Genomic DNA, 16,373 nt, shown 5'->3' on the forward strand with positions numbered 1-16,373 from the left:
TAATGTTTTCTACTACAGCAAAAACAGGAGTTCTGAGATTAGACTTAACTATATGCATGTTAAAGCAATTATCAGAGTCCTATTATTCAAAAAAGCTAAACCTTGATTGCTGGTCTTTCCTGAAACTTTAACTACCACTTTTGAAGCAATAAAGTGAATAGTTATTCTCCCAGCTATAGACCTGATTTACTGAATATTTGATCACAGGAAATCCTTTCCAAATTTGGGATTATAATAGTTATTTTTATGTATATTTTATGCCCGCAAACATGTAAATTCTTGTGAAAGTACGGCAAAACCACACTTCTCTGTTTGAGCCTTATACCCAGGAAATCATCATTTCCAGTACTGTACTATTCTGAAAGTAATCAAATATGTAAAAACAAAATTTTCTTTAAAAAAAGATCTCTTCTCACAGCATATTTCAAATTACACAGCCTCTAAATTGTTATTTAACCTTATATTGTCCAGCAGCACAAGAAGCTTTGAACTTGTTTCTGTTTCACTTTTTTATCAGTACTGTTAAAATGCCCATCACTTTTCTGTTGAGGCTGTTTTCTTACTTCTAAAAATCCTTGTTTCTGCAGTACTGAATTTTCCCAACACTCTGATTTACATTCTGTAGACAGACTGTTCTTTTCTGAAGCAACTAGGAAGGACTGTGTGTTGACAGAGGCAGCATTGCGGTCTATAACTACCAGCAGTACAACTGGAAAGAAAAAATTCTGCTTATGAAATAATAACTAAATGTAAGGCGTTGCTTCTGGAAGAATATGAATGCTGTGAGTTGGAATCACCAGATTCTTGCACTCAAGGCAACAGAGATGTTTAAGAGCAGCTGGCCATTGATGACAGTAGACTGGCTGAGATAAAGAAAATACATCTGGGCTTTCTAAATCCTGTCTGAATGCAAAGATTACTTTTTTTAGGAACTAAATCTAAAGAAGTGATTGTAGTGACTTTATGCTGTTTTCAGAATAGGTCAGCATTAGAAATGTTCAGAAGCACAGCTAAAACCCACTGGATTCAGAACACCAAAAATAATATTGTGCATTCCATCTGAGTTCACCATATGTAACAGGCAGAACTACACATCAAAAAACTCCTGCCTGGTGCTTCTTGTTTTCACAGACCAACTCATCACAACATTTCTTGTCATGATGCTTGTTGAACAAATGCATATTGAGCATCATCTCAGGCTGAAAGCCAGATCACAGAATTCCTCCTTCAACTCTCCCAAGCACCAATGATGTGACACATTTTTTTCAGTGTAATGTATTCTGGTATCACAAAGAGCCTCAAGGAACAATTACAGCTGGATAATACTAGGGGTAAAAACAGTGATTTTAGTTTGTGAGGCATTCCACAGAAAGCTTGATTAAATACTGCCCCAACTGTAAATAATATACACTCCTGAAAGACAGGAAAGAGGAAAGCTGCTGCAACACCTCTGTGATAATGAATACATTCCAAATCAATATGATGACCAAAATAATACCCTGTACAACTTCATGGACAATCAGCACAGAAAAAATACAATTACTTTACATATATTTTTTAAATCTCTATGCAAATGAATATGAACACAGAGCCTACTTAAGTGACCTTCCATGTCAATGTACATTCTAATTCATTATAAACTCATCTACTACTCCCCTACAAAAATATGTCATCTATATAATTTTATAGTCTCACAAGCTATTCCCACTTCCTTCTGAAACTAATTATGGCTTTCTATTACTATACAGTACCGAGGGACATGATGACGGGGCAGAGTTTAATTTCAGCTCCCTACTGAAAAAAAGGTGAGTAAAAATCCATAGACTTAGAGAAAAAAATCTTCTGTTGAACAACTCTGAAACACCAGAACTGGAATAAGTGAAAGTTTCAAAAACTCAGAATCCTTGATGTTTTTCTAAAGCAGCTATAAATGGAAAAAGCATGACAGGTAATTACAGCTACTTCCTGAAATACACAGCATTTGCAGCATTTCTGCTAGGTTTATACAGGAGGAAAAAATTTAAAAAAAAACAAAACAAAACAAAACAAAACCAAAAAACTTTTCTGAGATAGAAAAGGCCAGGACTCAGGTAATTAATTACATGTTTCCAGCAGCCCTTTTCATGGGTGCAAGGGGGGGAGTTAAAATACCTATTTATCATGCTGTCTTATTAAGAACCAGAGAGCTGGGAGGACAAGCTTTTTTATTAGATATCTTAATGTTACTATTACACAGTTCAACTATATATTATCTACTATATAGATAGTCTATATTGCATAAATATGACAGATATCCTTTACTCTTCCAATTGTGATTCTTATTTCTTTCTGTTACTTTTACTTTCACTTTTATTCTGTAATTTCTTCTCTAATTTTCATCTTTCCCTGATGTATCAGTTTTCATAACCTGTTTACTTATGCTCTTCTCTTTTTACCAAACTCTTAATCTGAATGTTTTGGATTCCACCGTTGCCAACAGAGAGTAAGCTTTCTATTAAATTTTATTATAAATGCATGGGTCAGACTGAACATAAGAAATATTTGGTTTCAAATAATGCATGCATCATTGTCTTCTTTACATGTAGAACATGAAAAAAATGCATATGTGAAAGAAAATTATTGACTGCTAATTTCTGAGACAGAAGTTCTTTTAAACAGTTTTAAGGTTAAAGTTAAGACAGTTTGGTACAGTCAATGTATTTCTCTGGCTTTTACCATCACTTTCTTTCATATAACCAGATCTAAAATTTCCTTGAATTTCCAGATTTTCTCAATAACCTGTTTTGTTTTCCTGTTGTCATAGTGTTTAGAATCAGAAAAACCATTTGTATAATATTGTTGCCTATCAAATAGGTGATTAAGTTTTGCTTGCTTCTTTCTGTTCACCGACCCTGGCCACTCACTCTGCCTTTCCAGCACCTGAAACTACTATAAAACCTTGTCACTTAGATTCATGTTTTGCAAATCTAAACTTTCTTAGTTTAAATTTTCACAATCAACTACTTGGATGAATGTTGTTGTGAATCTGAGTTCAGTCTCTGCTCAGGTAGCGGTATCACTATTTATAAAAAGCATTTTATCCTCACAAAGGGTACAGGATCATGCAGATATACGAAGTAACTTTCTACAGAAGACACTGAAGCCACAATAGCCTCAAGTTAGCTCATCCAGCCTTCAGTGGGGTTGACAAGGCCACGTGCTGCACAATCCCTTGTGTTACACTCTATGCAGGGCATCTGTCTATAGGTGAATCCTGGCTTCGCAGTACCACCAAAAGCAGAACACTTCAGAGGGACAGACAGATGAGGCAGAAAAGACATGTATCAAACTTTCTATATCTGACATTGATATCTAAGTTTCTTGTCTCAGCATGGACCCAATTTGTTTTAAGCAGATTTTAGTTTCCATAGATCTAAGGCATAAAGTAATTGCTTATCTTATTTATAAAATTTTAAATAAATCGAAACCAGCATGGAAATATTTGCATAATTTCATACAGAGTCTCCAGTTGGAATGAGGTGCTGAGTACCATGAGCCCCTCCCCTTGTGCCTTTCTCTTTTGCTCTCATAATTAGTTTTGAGCAATGATCAAACTCAAAAAAGGAGTAAATATCTTCAGTATTTACAGAAATGTTAAATTAATTAATTTAAGTGTTCATTATTTGTTAGGCTAGAAAGGTAATTTATTAAAAGAAGCTTATAAATTTCACTTTTAGCATTTTAACAGTGTTTCTGCCATTTCTTGACTTACAAATCTCTGCCTAGTGAATTTAAGAAAATAAATTCACTGCTCCTAGTTGTTTTTCACAGCCACTTCAGAAGTAACTTGTGGACCCTTCAGGCTTTGCACACCTCAGGTTGAAGACCACTTATATTAATGAAAACAAATAGGCATAAAATCTCATAATGGAATTAAAGAATTCTTCATTAAAATAGAACAGGAAAAGGAATCTCATGCTGGGGAACTCTCAAGAGCTATGCAGATTCAGACAGAATCGAGAATTATTCTTTTACCATTTCTTCTTTGTTACACCATTTTACAAGAGTCCCTCGCTCCACAGGTACTGATCATTATATAATAAATAGCTTCACTATAATAAAGAGCTTCATTTAACGCTGTATCTCCTATCACTGTAATTTAATTAACTGGTGTTGACATACAGATGTCATGGGCCAAGGAGAGGTCACTGGGAAGAGGAAGGGAACAGCTGTCACAGGACTATTAAATGGAATAGTGAGCAGAGACCTTGAAGGAGGTGACAGCTGACAGGGTCCAATCAGTTGACAGTAACTGGATAGGAAGGAACCATTTCTGGGATGTACAAAACTATTTTTAACCCCTCCACATATGTTTAAAACATATCAGCTGCATATTCCATTTACAGCAGGTTCACTGAGCTGCATCTTGATGCCCTCAAGTGCATAGCTAACCTATGAGGTGATCTCTGTGAATAAGGATCCCCAGCATCAGGGAGAAGAACAGAGGAGTGGGAGAAACCTCATGAGTCCGAGCGCTCTATTACTTTTCATACACTGCTTAGTTCCCGTTAGTTGTGGAGGAGTACAGCTTCTCTGTGCAAACTCCGTGTCTTTCTGGGATCAAAGAGAATGTTTTATCAAATGCAAAATAGTGAAAAGGAGTAGTGGGATGGGGAAAACTTCGCTCAAAGGCAGACATATTTTTCTCTTTTCATTTCGAGAACTCAGTTAAACAGAAATTACAACCTCTAGCTTACAGTCCCATTTTGCATGAAACTTAAAAGCCTTCTCTTTTATTTTAAAAAATAATTTGTATTTCCAAGGAAGAGACTATATTCTTTCTTGTGTTCAAATTTCTAATATTGCATACACCAGAACAGTACGGCCAGATGAAACAGTGGGCTGACACTGAGTAATGGCAAAGCTAAAGCAAAAACTAGGGAAGTCTTCTCAATAATGAGAGATATTAAACTGCGGAACTTTAAAACTGGAAGACTTTTCTCATTATGTACTTAAAAATAACTCACACAAAACATTTTTGAAATCTCCATGAATAGTCCTACCTTTAAATTTTCAGATACAGAGTGTGTATATACAGACAAGCCTGTAAGTAGGCAGATAGACTGAGAAACTACCAATATTTATGTAGTGTCTTAAGGAAGATCATAATATTTGAATCTCTTAAGTTCCTATGATCTTATTTTTTTTAAGATACAGTTTTTCAACAGAAGTTTGACCGTACTAGTACAAAGAATTAAACACATCTTAGAAATATTATATGCCCTTAGTTTTATATAGCACATAGTATTTAATACATACATACATACATACATACATACATATATATATATACACATATATATATACATATATATATATACATATATATATATACATATATATACACATATATATATATACATATATATATTCATTTACATGTATTTAGAAATGTTTGATCATGCCCTGATATGATCAGGGCAACAAGCCCAAAAACTGCTTATGTTAAAAAGATCTTGATCTATGTGGCAAATCTGTCCAGGTTTCCTGTCTTGTGCTAAGCAAAACTAAAAACTGTTTGTAGCAGCCTCAAACTAAACGATTGCTAAATAGAAGAGGAACCCTGGTAAAATTTGTGGGTGATGTTGATGCAGTGTTATGGCAAAGCACAGACCCAGTGTGCTGCTCTTATCATAGGCACTCCAAACTTCAGCTCCTCCTATCAATTCAGTGAGTGCTAGTGAGGGCTTCAGGCTTAGTGAGTGCTAAACCACTTCAAAGATATGAGATATTGCATACCATATTTCAGCTCAATCTTGCTGAGCTGAAATCATCTTCTCTTGCTTCCTTTCTGCTCAAGAGCTACAAGGTGCTGGAAATTCCAAGCTTGGGCTGCAGCACTTTAATAAACACAGTGCTCCCATTACAAGCAAGCTTTTTCTTGGCAATAAAAGGAGTAGCAGAAATGTTTGGTTATATCTGCTGTCTGGACTGACTACAGTAGTACTGTTAAGTAGTAATATTTCTCACAGACTAATTGGACTGTTATTTTCCTGCAAAAAATTGAAATATACCAAATAACATTACACTTTTCTCTGCATCACCTGCTGCATAACTAGTCTTCTTGTTGGGGCTTACCACTGAACATTGCTTCATTATAAGGTTGTGTTCTGCTGCACTGGAATCTGCTTGGTCCAGCTGAAAAAGAGAAACAACAGCCACAGGAAGTTCTTTCTCCTAAGAATTTTTAAGTAAAATATTACTTTTTCCATCATTTCTCCATTTACCAAAATGGAAACTATGACAGGCAAAAACACCCTGATAACAGGGCAAAGTAGAGTTATTTGTTTCCCTGGAAGGTGATCAGCCATAAATAGGAATAAACAGAAGTGCTTGCACTTATCATATAAATCCCACAGTGGAACTGTACAAAGCGTGGGAGTGAGTTTGATTTCAAAATGGATCAGCATTTCCCTTAAGCCCATTTCAGAGCATTTGCATGAGTTCCTTCATCTCCCTGCTACTGAAGCACAGGCATGTTCTGCTAAAAGTGAAGATGACATTCATGGCTCTTTTGTACTAATACCTGATGCCCTTTTTCTTGCCCATTGGGACGCTGCACGTTTTTCCAAATGGTTCTCTGTGTCGTTCTGGAGCACAGCAGCTTCCTGCGCCCTTCAAACCGGTAAGGTTATGCCAATTTATTTTTCTACTTATGATCTTTCAAACAAAAAATATGATGGCAGATAAAAAAGAATGCCTCTCCCAAAGCCAGACAGCCAAATTTCCCCCTAGTTTTACTAAACCAAATATTAATTCTTCCATAATCACTAATTCTTTGGCTAAAAAATAAAATAACTAGTTCATTGTAAATGCTGTCTTGTTTGCCACTATTCACCAGCCTCTTAATGTTTTATAGATTACAACAGACAATTATTTTCTTCACAATAGATGATAAAAGGCTTAATAATCTGTGACTCTTTTTAGTGAAAATTAAAAGTCCTGATTAGAAAATGTCTCTTATTTACATAAACCAACCTTTTTTCCAAGGTTGTTGCCAGCATATGAATTCAGTTCCTTGCTTTGCCATGATCCATATTTTGTGCATTGACCACGGCAAGAAAATAAGTTTCCTTATGTTTCTATTATCCACCATTAAAGGAAGTTAAAATGTATTAGTTTTGGTTGTTGGAAATAAACCCTTCAGGACAGAATTCAATTTTAATCACTATATATATAAATTAAATTAGAAGTAGTGATTGGGTTTATTTCGTTATTTTACATAATAATAAAGTAAAAAGTTAGACTGACAAATTATTTTTTTAAGAAATGGTTCCATCAAGGCAAGATGTCAACCCTATAGATTTTTTTGAATACTCCTATAGTAGCACTCAGAGACTCTAATCCCTTCCTGCAGGGGTGAAGGAAAATCTGAATCACAGTCTGATGTTGATGTCTGGGATATCCTGAGGAAAGCTCCTCCTACGGAGTACGAGAAAATCGCTTTCCAGTATGGTATCACAGATTTGCGTGGGATGCTGAAACGCCTCAAACGCATAAAGAAGGAAGAGAAAAAAAGCACAGGTTGGTGAGATGCATTTCTTCCAAATATAGTGTTCATATCTTCTTTACAGCAGCGAGATACAAGACCATGAGAAACAGTAATTTCCTGTTTCAGTTATTACCCAGCCTTTACATATGAAATACTGATTACCAAAGATTGCAGCTATGCCCAATACTCTGACATTCCTTGCTCTGAAACTCTGGATATACTGAACATGCTCACTTTATCAGTTCCACAAGCTTGGCCCCTTATATTTCCCTGAACATAAAACAACATCCCCTACTTGTCCCTCACCCCAACTAGTCAGTATGTCAGCCAACAGTGATATATTTAAAGAATTTAATTTAATTGGTATGATACATTCAGAATTCTTGAGCCTTTTCTAGTCTTTTGAAGTATTAATTGCCTAACTGTAACTGACTTTTTAAAAAGTCAGGAACAGAGAAGGCAAACAGCCATTCATCAGTACTGAGAAGACAAAGTATAAATTTCCTACATGGGCAGATGTAACTCTATTTAGGATGTGTTGAAGTACATATTCACATCTTATTTAGAATATTCTATTTTGCTTATTTTGGTTAGTAAAACATGCTTGTCATCCTACTTTAATGAAAAACGGCACAGGTTGAAGAAAAGACAGAAAGGGTAAAAATTCAGACAGGGATGCAGAAACTGGGAAAGGTTTAAGATGATGGTAAACAACATGAAAGGGAATAAAGATTTGTTTCGTGACCCAGAATGAAAAAAAAACAAGTATAAAAATGATAAGGTTTTTTTTCAATCATTCTTCATCATAGCATTCCTGAAGAAACTGGATCCAGCCTACCAAGTAGACAAGGGGCAAAAGATTAAATTAATGGTTGAAGTTGCCAATCCAGATGCTGATGTGAAATGGCTGAAGAATGGACAGGAGATCCAAGTGAGCGGCAGGTAAACCAGAAATATGAGAAATCAAAAAAGGAATGAGCTACAGCTTGGACAAAGTGAAAAAACTAGCTTTTCCTAGAAAGAAAGGAATAAATAGAGAGAAATAGGAGTAGAGAAAGAATCTACTTAGCACTATGGCTCAGGGTCTGTTTGCTGTTGTCATAACTTTTTCTTTTTTCTTCCCTCTGCACTATATACCTACATGTGGGACTGGATGCGTCCATCTACCAATTTAGCAAGTAAGTTCTGAGATTATATTCTGCTCTTTATGTGCACATCCAGGGTTCAACTGTACTTTCTCTGATCTGGGATATACTTCAGCATAACTTGTTTGTAAAACCAATTTCCAGTGATTTTGTGTTGAAGCCATTTTTAATGGTAGTTGTGCTAGATCTTAGAACAGCATCCAACACCTTTCACAGGAGTTTGTACATCTCACACTTGGAGGAAGACTCCCCATAATTTCCTATGCTAGTTTTTCAAACACTGCTGCTGTTCACTGCACCAGGACAGGCCTATTGGACTTGAGTCCTTACAAATCTTGCCACTGATGTCAGAAAAAGAGTAGGACTCCCCTTCCAGGCAGGAGAAGACAGAGACTGGCTTCAGAAGGGGTTTTCCCTGATAATTACATTTAGATTCTCATTTCAGATATATTTTTGAGGCTGTTGGGAATAAGAGAATACTGACCATAAACCACTGCTCTCTGGCCGACGATGCAGCATATGAATGTGTGGTAGGGGATGAGAAGAGCTTCACAGAATTATTTGTAAAAGGTGAGCAACGGTAGCAAAAGGAAAGAGACCTCCCTGAACATTTAGCATTGACTTACTGCCATCCTCTCTGCTCCCAGATTTATCTTACAGGAAAGGAAATTCTTATAGTAACAGATTCTGAGATCTATTGAAGTAGACCTTTTTCTTACTGCTAAATTGAGGAAAATCTTGCCTAACAGCAACCAGGAAAGCAGCACAGTGATATTGTCATTAATTCTCATTTGGAAAAATATTTACATCTCAACAATGGGGATAAAAATTTACTTTAAAAATTTGATTCCACTCAAGATAAACATGTGCCCCAAGCTCTACAAGCAGATCAAATAGCACAGAAAAGTAATGCCTCCTGTTTTAGAAATTTAGAATATATATGAAAACTGTTTAATCCTATATTTTTATTCCAATTCATGAAAAATGTCATTTGAAAATCCTGACAAGGTGATCTGGCATAGTAAATTTTAAGTTCTGAGACAGAGATCATCACCATTTATTTGTCCAGGAACTCTTCCTGTGAAGTAGAGAGTGGTGAAATCTACCTCTAGTCTCCGTCCTTTCAGAATACTGCTTTAATAAAATTCTCTTTATTTCCAGAACCTCCAATCCTGATCACTCACCCACTGGAAGACCAGATGGTGATGGTTGGAGAGAGAGTGGAATTTGAGTGTGAAGTGTCTGAGGAAGGAGCTACTGTAAAATGGTAAGGGAGTAGAAGAAAAAACCAAAGCAAAGCAAACCAACATGAAAACGTCTTCCTCCATGGAAGATACCAGGAGGCGTGGAATAAAAAGGGAGAACACATCCTACATAACTGTTTTCATGAAAAGATTGTCCCTCCTCCTATATGTCAAACACTGAGGAGGAACTGAAAAGCAAAAATGACACAAAACCCCAGATTAAGTACAGATATTTTAGAGTGCCCCTAGAATTTCTTGCTTAGTGTTTACACTTCAGTAATGTCTAAGAGTTGCCCAGACTAATCAGATCCATATTGTGACGAGTTTGCTGTATTTTTTGAAATCTTTTATTCTTCTCAACTGCAGTGAGGTGTTTGGTTTTCTAAACTATTTTTTCTTAGGTAAAAAGTTGAGACACAGAGGGAACACATCTTCCATGGCAATCCTGCCAAGCTGGTCATTATGCTTATGCAGTGAGACAGATTAGGATGACAAACAGACCATGGAGCTTGTTTTCTTGGGCAGTCCAGCTGAGCAGAAGCCGCAAGGTGCATGCTGCTTGGGCAGGCACGACAAGCAGGGCTCATATGCCATGTCTCACGCGCACTATTCTCACTTCATTTCTCTACCAGATGAAATTCCCTTGTTCTTGTTAACAGCTTCAGGCACATGGTTATCAAGCATTCCTACAATGCCCATTACATTCCTGGAAAGTGCCAACTAATGATCTGCTGTCCCAAAGGAAGGAACTGAGAATTTAAATGGAGTCCAAGAGCTAGTACAGGGTGTGCATTACATTATTGAAGCCACAAGCACAGGGACACGCATTCTATTGTTCAGGAACTGCCTGCAGATGCCTGGTCACAGGAGACGGGGACAAGCAGATCTGTCCCTCTCAGAACACAGTGCAGCTGCCACACTTTGATCCTGTGCCTTTGAACAACTCCCCTACATCTCACAGAGCTGTTATCTGTGGGATGGGCATTTGATGTGACAAGGGCAAAGCAGCAGCTGTCTCAGACTGAAATGCAACAAGTGGTCAGAGAAACTCATCAAATCATGCCAATGGAAAACTGAGCAGTTAGACATTCACACTGTATCTTACTGGTTTTGTTATGTGAGACTCTGTCAATGCTCTTTGGCAACGAAAGGGAACATTTTGGCCAGCGGAGAGAAGTGTCCAGGGAAAACTTGAAACAGTGTGGAGAAAGAGCTCCAGTTTTATGGCTCATTAGGGAAGTGCTCACCAGCTTAAGCCAAGTAACAGGTGCTAACTCAGACCACCTGTTATAGCTCTTACACTCTTCAAACCCAGGATACAAAACCACAAGCACATGAGCAAAGGCAATTACGTGATATGCGCAAGACAGACACAAGGGTGAGGCATGGCCATCAGACTAAACTCAGAGAATTCATTATGTGGGTCTCTTCAGAGCAATCACCAAGAAAGGTTTCACATTATTGCAACTCTTGCAGTACAGGTTTTTTCTAAACTTCAGATGGTCTTGGAAATAAGATAGTTTTTGAAGAAAAAGATGTAATAAAATACATAGTTTTGATCTAATTTTTCCGTCTCTGAATGCTGCATGTACCATCTTATCAGCTCCAAATCAAAACAAACCATGGTAATGCATATTTATAGCAATAAATCTGTGTGTCCAAATTATCACATAGTACCTACATAAATGACATGTCAGAAGACATTAACCAATTAATCCTTAGAATCCAAACAGGAAGTAGAAAAGCATTTCCAGACAAAGAGGCATTGAGTGGTAAAGTTGAGAACAGATATTTGATCTTGCAGATGTTCAGGACTTGGAAAGACTAAACCACAACTGACCCACCTATTACTGTTCTAGTTCTGCTTCAAATGTGAGGCTGGACCATCGTGCTATGGTGTTCTGTAACACTTCTGAATCTGTATACTGCTTCACTTACACTTTAATAACTAAATATCAGATTCTTCTACTTTGTAGTTCCAGTTGCCAAACAAAGGCCTGTAATATTAAATAGTATAAACCTTAAAGAGGTTTTCTGCTTTTCACAGCAGCAGTGTATTATTTTAAGCCAAATGATATCTGGGAGTTATTTTTCAAGGTTTACAGTCTCTGTTTGTCACTATACCCCTCTGCAAACTCTCTATTCATGCACAGGATCAGCAATGTGCTAGTCAGTAAAACAAATACAAGTTGAAGATAGTATTCCCTTCCTAGGGATTTAAGACACTAATCATTACAAAAAGACTATTTTCATTATTTAGTCGAGATTTCAAGAAAACTCTTTCTTACCAATGGGTGAATATAACATTCAGATATTTTTTATGAGCCACATATCAAAATAGACCATGGAAAAATAAATTTTAAAGTTCAGCTCCAAAAGCCTAGCCACCAGTGTACGTGCTTGGCTTTGCATATAGTGACAGCAGCCTGCTGAACTCTGGGATTACAGTCCATTTTCAGCAATTCAGCAAAGGTTTCTGTACTGCATTGTAGCACTTATTCCAGAACTGATTTGCATGAACCACACCACCAGCCTTAGGAGATCATCTTACATGCTGTCTCAGACTCTTGTCTGAAGAGGAATGAAGAGGAAAGAAAAGGAAACATTATCCTGACAACAATACTAAGCACTGTGTTTCAAGTGGTTCTTAAAGGCATCCTCTGCTTCCTCCCTTAACTAGCGCTGTTCTGTGTCCTGGAAGGAAGGCCAGTCCTTCACTAAACCAACTCTAAGTTCCAGTGAGCTCTGCTGTACCAAACAGTTATGAGGGAGTAACCTGTAGGTATTCTGAAATGCAGCTGCATCAGGAACGTCTCACAAGCTGTAGGATCCTGGTTTCTGCTTAAGGTTTTGATCTTGTGATTTACTTTAGCAGACTTTGAAAGGTTTTCTTACGTACATCTACTTAGAAATTAGAGCTATAGTATTTTTATGAGTCCCAAGTAGCATTTTTCAATTTGCTATTCTGTATGCTCATTTGTTAAACTGAATAGTCACTGAGTCACAAATAAGTTACAAATAAGTCACAAACAAGGGGAATGACAAAAAAGTAGAAAGAATATTTTTACTCTATTAAAATCACACATATTTTCTATTTGCTTTTCCATGTGATAACTATCAAAGATAAAATCTTTTTCATTTACTGCAGCTGTATTCAAGTCACATAACAGAAATATATTCAAGTAATTATGAAAAATGTAATGCTACAAAATTAGCAAATTGAAGAAATTACAAATATTTTCTTGTAGCCTGTTTATGTTATTTAGGATTAGGAACAGGAAACCCTTAAAACACCTTACGTATTTTTGTATGACCTTGATTAAACAGCATGAGTCCTCCCTGCTCATTTCCCTTCATGATGACTGGAAATTACAATAATTAAATTTCCTCCTGGGCTGGATGGTGAAGCTTAATTTAGTAAAGTCTTAAGTATACTCTGGCATCCTTGAATGGAAAGAGCCACAAAATCCAAAATACACATTCATTTGAATCCATCCTAAAATTTTCTTCTTTTGCTGATGCCCACAAATCATGGATTTATACCAATTATATTTCACATCAGGAAAATCAAGACTTTTAAGTAATATCCCATTAAGTCCCATTTACCCTATGGCTGTTTTTAGGACAGTAAATTCCCCGCTGGTTAAGTGTGTTTCCAACCCTTTATCTTCTACAGCATTTAACATACTTTCATGTTTATCTATAGCATATAAATAGAAAAAAAATCAGGTTGTGGTGAATTCTCTTGAACCAGAAGTCAAATACCTAGGGAAAATTAATGGTCAATATAGAGGCATTCTGGTTTCACTAACATTTGTGCAACAATCCCTTTTTGCTAACATGAAATGCCACAAAAATTGGATTCACCTTGTGTCTTCCAATTTGTAGTAAAATTGAACTGACCCTTACTCTCCTCTTTCAAGAAAAACAAAAATGACTCAACGCTATTTGGTATTCCAGGGAAAAGGATGGAATTGAACTGACACGAGAAGAAACATTCAAATACCGATTCAAGAAAGATGGAAAAAAGCAGTATCTCATTATTAATGAGTCAACCAAGGAGGACAGTGGACACTACACCGTGAAGACCAATGGTGGGGTATCAGTCGCTGAACTGATTGTGCAAGGTAGGCACAGGGAATATCCCAGAACCAGAGGAGATGAAAAATGAGAACAGGCTGAAGGTAACCTTCTCCAGATAGTGCAGAGTAGTAGCATAATCCCCCTGACGGGGAAAAAGAAGATGCAATAAGGGGCACAGGGTTTGATAATAAAGGCTTCAAGGAGAACTCAGACCTGTGTGCCGGATATAACAGATACTCTGATAACAACAGGTGCTTAGCTATCCGTCCTGTTAAAGCCCTGCACGCTGTGTATTTCCCTTCATATTTCCTCCTTCCACAGAAAGCTTGCTCAGCCCTTGCCTTTTCTACTCAGTAAATCCACACCATCTACTTAGAGAGCTATTCTGATTTTTGATGTGTGTATCAATTATTCTCACAATATCAGAAAAGAAGCTGGAAGTTTATCAGAGCATTGCAGACCTGACAGTGAAGGCACGCGACCAGGCTGTCTTCAAGTGTGAAGTTTCTGATGAAAACGTGAAAGGAATCTGGCTGAAAAACGGAAAGGAGCTGATCCCAGATGAAAGGATAAAGATCTCCCATATTGGCAGGTCAGTCTTGTTTCAGAAAGCAGGTACAGACTCGGGTACTGCAGTGCAAGCCATAGGAATTGTTATCTCAGAGGATAAGAATATAAAGCAAGACTTTGTCCTGGCTCCAGCTAAAAAGTAAAAAGTTTAAGTTTTCCATATGCAACCAAGATTTAGTGACAGACTTGTTTTGGCATGTGTGCAGTCTTTCGGAGTTGGTGCATTTTAGATTTTTGACTTCAGCAGTATGTCAGCAAAAGTAAATCTTAGTTTTCATTAGTATTACGTGGTGTTTTGGTATTCAAACAATCTAGAAAACACATTATTGATAACTTTAAAATTAGCAGTGGTGTTTAGATAGTACATGTGGGTAAACCCTACAGAAAAATTCGTTTTTATATTAACCTATACAGTCATATAATTCTGTGCTCAAGTCTCCTAGCAGTCTAGCTACTAATGGAAATGGAGACCAAGAAGATTCAGCATTAAATACCAGGTGAAGTCTTTCCTGGTACTTTTCTGTATTCTGTTTTGGACTTAAAATAATACAGGGATGGAGAATCATTTTTTAGGTTGCTTAGTCAGAGTTACTGTTTCACAAACAAATGAAACCAGTCAGCAGTATTACAATTGCCCTTGTAATGGTAAAGGACTGGACTAGAGCAAGGAAACTGCTTCCTCTCTTCAAACAAGCTACCTTGACAAAAAAAAAAAAGTCCGTTCATAGACAACGTGCTGATATGGATTGGCTTTAATACTGAAAGCAGAGCAGTCTACAGCCCCGGTGGTTGTTGACTTGTGTCATGGCAAGGGAAAAAGAAATAGTAATTTCTGTTAGTGTCCTATAGCCTGCACCTTGTCTCTTGAAGTGGCCCTGTTTCTCCTGGGGAGGTAAGGTAAGGGAGGAGTGGAATATTTTTGTTCATGTTTCCAGAATCCATAAGCTAACTATTGAGGATGTAACACCAGAGGACGAGGCTGATTATTCCTTCATTCCGCAAGGATTTGCTTACAACCTTTCTGCCAAGCTCCAGTTTTTGGGTAAGTTCTCTTAAAACATGTAATGGGAATTCCACAGGGATAAAATGGTGACATTAATCATGGTTATACCAGGAAAGAGAATGCTCATCTCTTTTCTGAAACCTCAGCGTAGGCACGTTGCTTTTCCCTGTTATTTTTCATTACATTATCACATTTGTTTACAGAGCCTGTTTTTTAATTTATTGTATAAATCTGCTTACTAATACATCTCACGAAGTTCAATCGGTTTTAAAATGACTTTGTGGGTGCAGATGCTATGCATCTGATCTGATCTATTTTCCTTCCCCATCTGATCTATTTCTGATCTCTCCTCTTTTTTTTCCCCCCACAGAGGTCAAGATAGATTTTGTACCAAGAGAAGGTAAGAACCGCAGTCATTATTTTTCTGCAATAAGACTGTTTTCAGTAGCAAAGTCAGCAGTATATTTTTTCACTTTTAATTTAATGCATGAATATTTTTTTTTCCATTCATATTACTCAAACTATATTTAAAACTCATTTTCTCTACCTTTACTATAGAGCCCCCTAAAATCCACCTTGACTGTCTGGGCCAGTCCCCTGACACTATTGTCGTGGTAGCTGGGAACAAACTGAGATTGGATGTTCCTGTATCAGGAGATCCAACACCCACTGTCATCTGGCAGAAAGTAAACAAGGTAATGTACAACCTGACACAGTGTCTGAGGCAAGTCACAACAGCAAATTTATTTTTCCTTCTCAGATATTACTCTAGTTTACAGTTATTTACAAGTATTTCC

The 16,373-nt window shown here is 37.0% G+C and overlaps 1 protein-coding gene and 1 long non-coding RNA gene across 2 annotated transcripts in view; one reads left to right on the top strand and one right to left on the bottom strand.

Moving 5' to 3' along the window:
* The window catches only part of LOC136292357 (uncharacterized), a 70,640-nt gene that overhangs the window by 23,864 nt on the left and 30,403 nt on the right, over positions 1-16,373 (bottom strand). The gene's annotated exons all lie outside the window — the stretch shown is intronic.
* Positions 1-16,373, top strand: part of MYBPC3 (myosin binding protein C3) — a 61,864-nt gene that overhangs the window by 15,516 nt on the left and 29,975 nt on the right. Inside the window, exons 9-21 of the mRNA XM_066187939.1 lie at positions 1,749-1,805; positions 2,480-2,482; positions 6,641-6,664; positions 7,397-7,563; positions 8,341-8,473; positions 8,707-8,709; positions 9,122-9,246; positions 9,838-9,943; positions 13,881-14,047; positions 14,430-14,595; positions 15,509-15,615; positions 15,947-15,976; positions 16,135-16,271. Of these exons, the coding sequence (XP_066044036.1) occupies positions 1,749-1,805; positions 2,480-2,482; positions 6,641-6,664; positions 7,397-7,563; positions 8,341-8,473; positions 8,707-8,709; positions 9,122-9,246; positions 9,838-9,943; positions 13,881-14,047; positions 14,430-14,595; positions 15,509-15,615; positions 15,947-15,976; positions 16,135-16,271 (1,225 nt within the window). The remainder of the gene's footprint in view (positions 1-1,748; positions 1,806-2,479; positions 2,483-6,640; positions 6,665-7,396; positions 7,564-8,340; positions 8,474-8,706; positions 8,710-9,121; positions 9,247-9,837; positions 9,944-13,880; positions 14,048-14,429; positions 14,596-15,508; positions 15,616-15,946; positions 15,977-16,134; positions 16,272-16,373) is intronic.

This window comes from Chamaea fasciata, unplaced genomic scaffold (assembly GCF_029207755.1).
Source record: "Chamaea fasciata isolate MVZ Bird 193981 ecotype frontalis unplaced genomic scaffold, bChaFas1.0.hap1 SCAF_7, whole genome shotgun sequence".
NCBI lineage: Eukaryota > Metazoa > Chordata > Aves > Passeriformes > Sylviidae > Chamaea > Chamaea fasciata.